This window comes from Aplysia californica, unplaced genomic scaffold (genome assembly GCF_000002075.1).
Source record: "Aplysia californica isolate F4 #8 unplaced genomic scaffold, AplCal3.0 scaffold00927, whole genome shotgun sequence".
NCBI lineage: Eukaryota > Metazoa > Mollusca > Gastropoda > Aplysiida > Aplysiidae > Aplysia > Aplysia californica.
The window spans coordinates 57,598-60,983 of NW_004798197.1; the positions used below are offsets into that span (position 1 = coordinate 57,598).

General features: G+C 34.6%; 1 protein-coding gene across 1 annotated transcript in view; it reads left to right on the forward strand.

Moving 5' to 3' along the window:
- LOC101847620 (histone deacetylase 6) overlaps window positions 1–3,386 on the forward strand; it is a gene marked incomplete at its 3' end in the record, with an annotated part of 29,844 nt that overhangs the window by 4,453 nt on the left and 22,005 nt on the right. Inside the window, 4 exon segments of the mRNA XM_035972959.1 lie at window positions 1,220–1,266; window positions 1,706–1,780; window positions 2,409–2,443; window positions 3,157–3,298. Coding sequence (XP_035828852.1) covers window positions 1,237–1,266; window positions 1,706–1,780; window positions 2,409–2,443; window positions 3,157–3,298 — 282 coding nt within the window.

Sequence of the window (3,386 nt, forward strand, 5' to 3'; positions counted from 1 at the left end):
CCCCCACCATCAGCTTATTAATTCTTTTGTGAATAGTAATTAAACCTAACAATAATAATGTTACAAACTTTTTGCTCTGCTCTGATCCTCACCATTTATTTAAAAAATCATATAACAAATCTGCTGCCACCAATATTTAATGGGAGTTCTCTCAAATTTTCATGTGAAAATGTATTTATAACCCATACTTAACCGCCCCAGAGCAGATACTACCAGCTTGTGCTTATCATAACTGTGCGAAAAGTGCAGTCTGTTGTTGAAATGTAAAAAAACCTCTCAGATTGTTGTCGCTGTGGTTAGACTTTATGAACAATTACCAGTACTCAATCATGTCAAAGGCTGTTTTGATCGTAGTGCTGCATGATTGCCGACCGCTATGAGTGTTCCAGGAGTCAATATCAACTTGATATCCTTGCCAAATGCATAAGCAGAACCATTTGTAATGACGCCACATCAAGAGATCGTCTGTTTTTCAATAAAAGATAACTTATTACAATCAGAGTGCTAGTGCTGATGGAAACTAGAATTGAGTGACATCTGTTGGGGTTCAAATGAAAAGGCTCTGTAGGTTCAGCAGTTTTATGATTTATCAATTCTTGCAACTTTCATTCTGACACCAAGCATAGGCTTACTCCAGAGCTTCAGTTTTTGTTTGTAGATGAGCTCAGTGTTTATAGAGCCTCTCACTCAGACATTTCAACTTGTTCCTTCTTCATGTAGGGGCCTACCCCTCTCCCATATCGGTATATCCGACCCTTCCTTATTTTGCTCACCCTGGTGATCAACAGTAAAGCATGCTGTTGGTGGCCACTCATGGCTCTCAGGAAAACAGTGCCCAAGGGAATAATTGAATCTCTAGTGATAGTTTTTGCTTCATAAGGTAACATTTAGAGGGTTAATAAGAGAATAGAATGTTGAGGGCGGATATCTATCTGTGTTTGACGCTGTATTTTTCTCCTTTTTGCCTGCTTGCCTGCTCAGCTATAACAAAATACTTGTACATTTAATAATATATTTTAATTTTTCAGTTCAAATGGTAAGAAACAGTGAGTCAACAGAGTCTTAAGATGTTGTTGTGACATATTATATTTTCAACACCTGGTGGGTGTGTTAGAGAAATATGAAGGTGATAAATGATAATGAACTGAGAAATTCTATTTAAAAATGTGTATTTGGCATTTAAATTGCCTTCTCCTGTATTGTTTAATTATCTTTCCAGTTGAACATCAAGTCACGATGTCTGACTACTCAAGCACCGGAAGCTCTGTGAGTGTTGATTGCAGATTTTGAAAAAGATTTTGCTCTGCAATTCTTTACATTATTAATTAATCGCAACTATGCACACTCCTTTCAGTTTTAATTTTTAAGATAATTTAAGAAATAAAGCCTCATTCCATACTCGTGATCAGTGAGCTTCATGCGTGTGGATCAAAAATAAAGAAATTTATTTTGTTCTAAAAGTTTATAATACATAGTACTCTCTGAACTTTTTTCTGTACATTTTGCAGTGCTTATTCATAATCTAAAATAATCTTAATTTGTTGTGTACTTGCAGTATTTTCATTTGCATAACTGTAAAACTTTCATAATCAAATTATGTAGTGTACTCTTTGCCTGTTATTATGCTTTATTCAATTCACATACACATAAGTTCCTATGATACTTGTGAGGAAATGACGTGTGTCTCTTGTTTGTCCAAACACAGGATAGCTGGAGTTCTTCAGAGTCTGGAAGTGATGATGAAGAGACTATACAGTTGCTCAGAAAAATATCTAAGATGGTGAGTAAAGTTGATGAATATCATATTGTAATAGACATTCTTAGACTCCTGCTTTTGATAGTACTGTAGAAAAAAATTAATAAATTGCTGTTTATTGTTTTGGAGACTAGCAACCACATTTCCTGGTGTTCTGTCATATAATAAATATGATGTATATCCATCTTGTCTGAATGACACTTATCTGTGGACAAAAAGAAGGAATTGTATTATATAAAATCATAAATGTTTTATTTTTCAAAGTTAATCTGCTAAAAAAGTATTTTTTCCTTTTCAGTTTGAGAGAGAGAGTTTAATTCCTTCAATGTACAGTTCAGGTTTTAAATCGATATTTCCATGACTTGCTACTATAAGATGTCTTTGCCTTTTGATGGAAAAATCGTATTCTTAGAGTGTATTGAATGAAGTGGCATGCTCTGTTACTTTTACTCTTAACATATTGCTGTGTAGAATAGATGTTATTTCATTGTTTCTTTTGTTCAACAGGCTCTTTTATTTGAGTTAAAATAAACATTTCTGTAGTTGAACTGGTATCTTTTTCTCTGAATTCTATGAATATTCTATTATTTCAGGGCTGTAAGACCTAAAGCTGCTCAACTTAACATTATTTCTTCTGTTCTTTGTCTTGCAGGATGTGAACGAAAATAAACCGAACAGGTTTCTCGGGTAAGTCTGACATGCAACTTCTTGATCATATTCCATTTTCTCTTTTAAGTTAGAATTTTGGTGCTGGAAACATATGTTAATTAATACGTGTTTACTAATGAAACTGACTATTTAAAGTTTATTTTTGTCTTGGAACAACGTGTTAGCAAAACTCAAGAAAGTTGTCATAGATGTCTTGGGAAATAAGGAAGACACGAATAGTCTTTGCTTTTGGGTCCAGCATTGCTTTTTTTGCTGTTGGAATATGAAGATATATTATATGCAAAAGTAAAACAAAGCACTTAATTTTCTTATCGGTTTTACTTTTCAAGTTTCCTCATCATACATGAAATATATTGTTGGCTGATAGCTAGATGTATATTTGTCCTCATTCATTGCCTTTAGAGAAATGGATTTTTATGGCAGCGTGTAAAGTGCAAAAACTTGGACATACATAGATATATTGGAATTGTGATCGTGGTATGAAATGGATTGGTTTCATATTTACAGACATTTTGGAGTGTCATTTGAATACCCTTATTTGTGATTTTTTGGCTTTAGCAAAAATAGACGTTCCTTTCTGTTTCTCAGCCGATGATAGATATATATTTGTGTAAACAGGTGTGTGTGATTTTTGTATAGATTTATGATGCCCCTCTTCTCCAGTCACGTTTTCTGACTTTGAACTCTATTGTTGTTTCTGATTGTGTCATGACTCTTTCCTTTTCTTCCAGCACTGGCATTGTCTATCACCAAATTATGACGGAACATAAGTGTGATTGGGACACCAGCTACCCCGAGCACCCTGGGCGACTGACGGAATCGTACGATCGTTGCCGAGAACTTGGCCTTGTGGATCGTTGTTTACAAATCGAGGTTGATTTATAAAAAAGTGATGTTATACTGCTTAAAAGTGAATGGGACTTACATTATACACAAAAAAATGACCTTGAGCGGGTGGGGG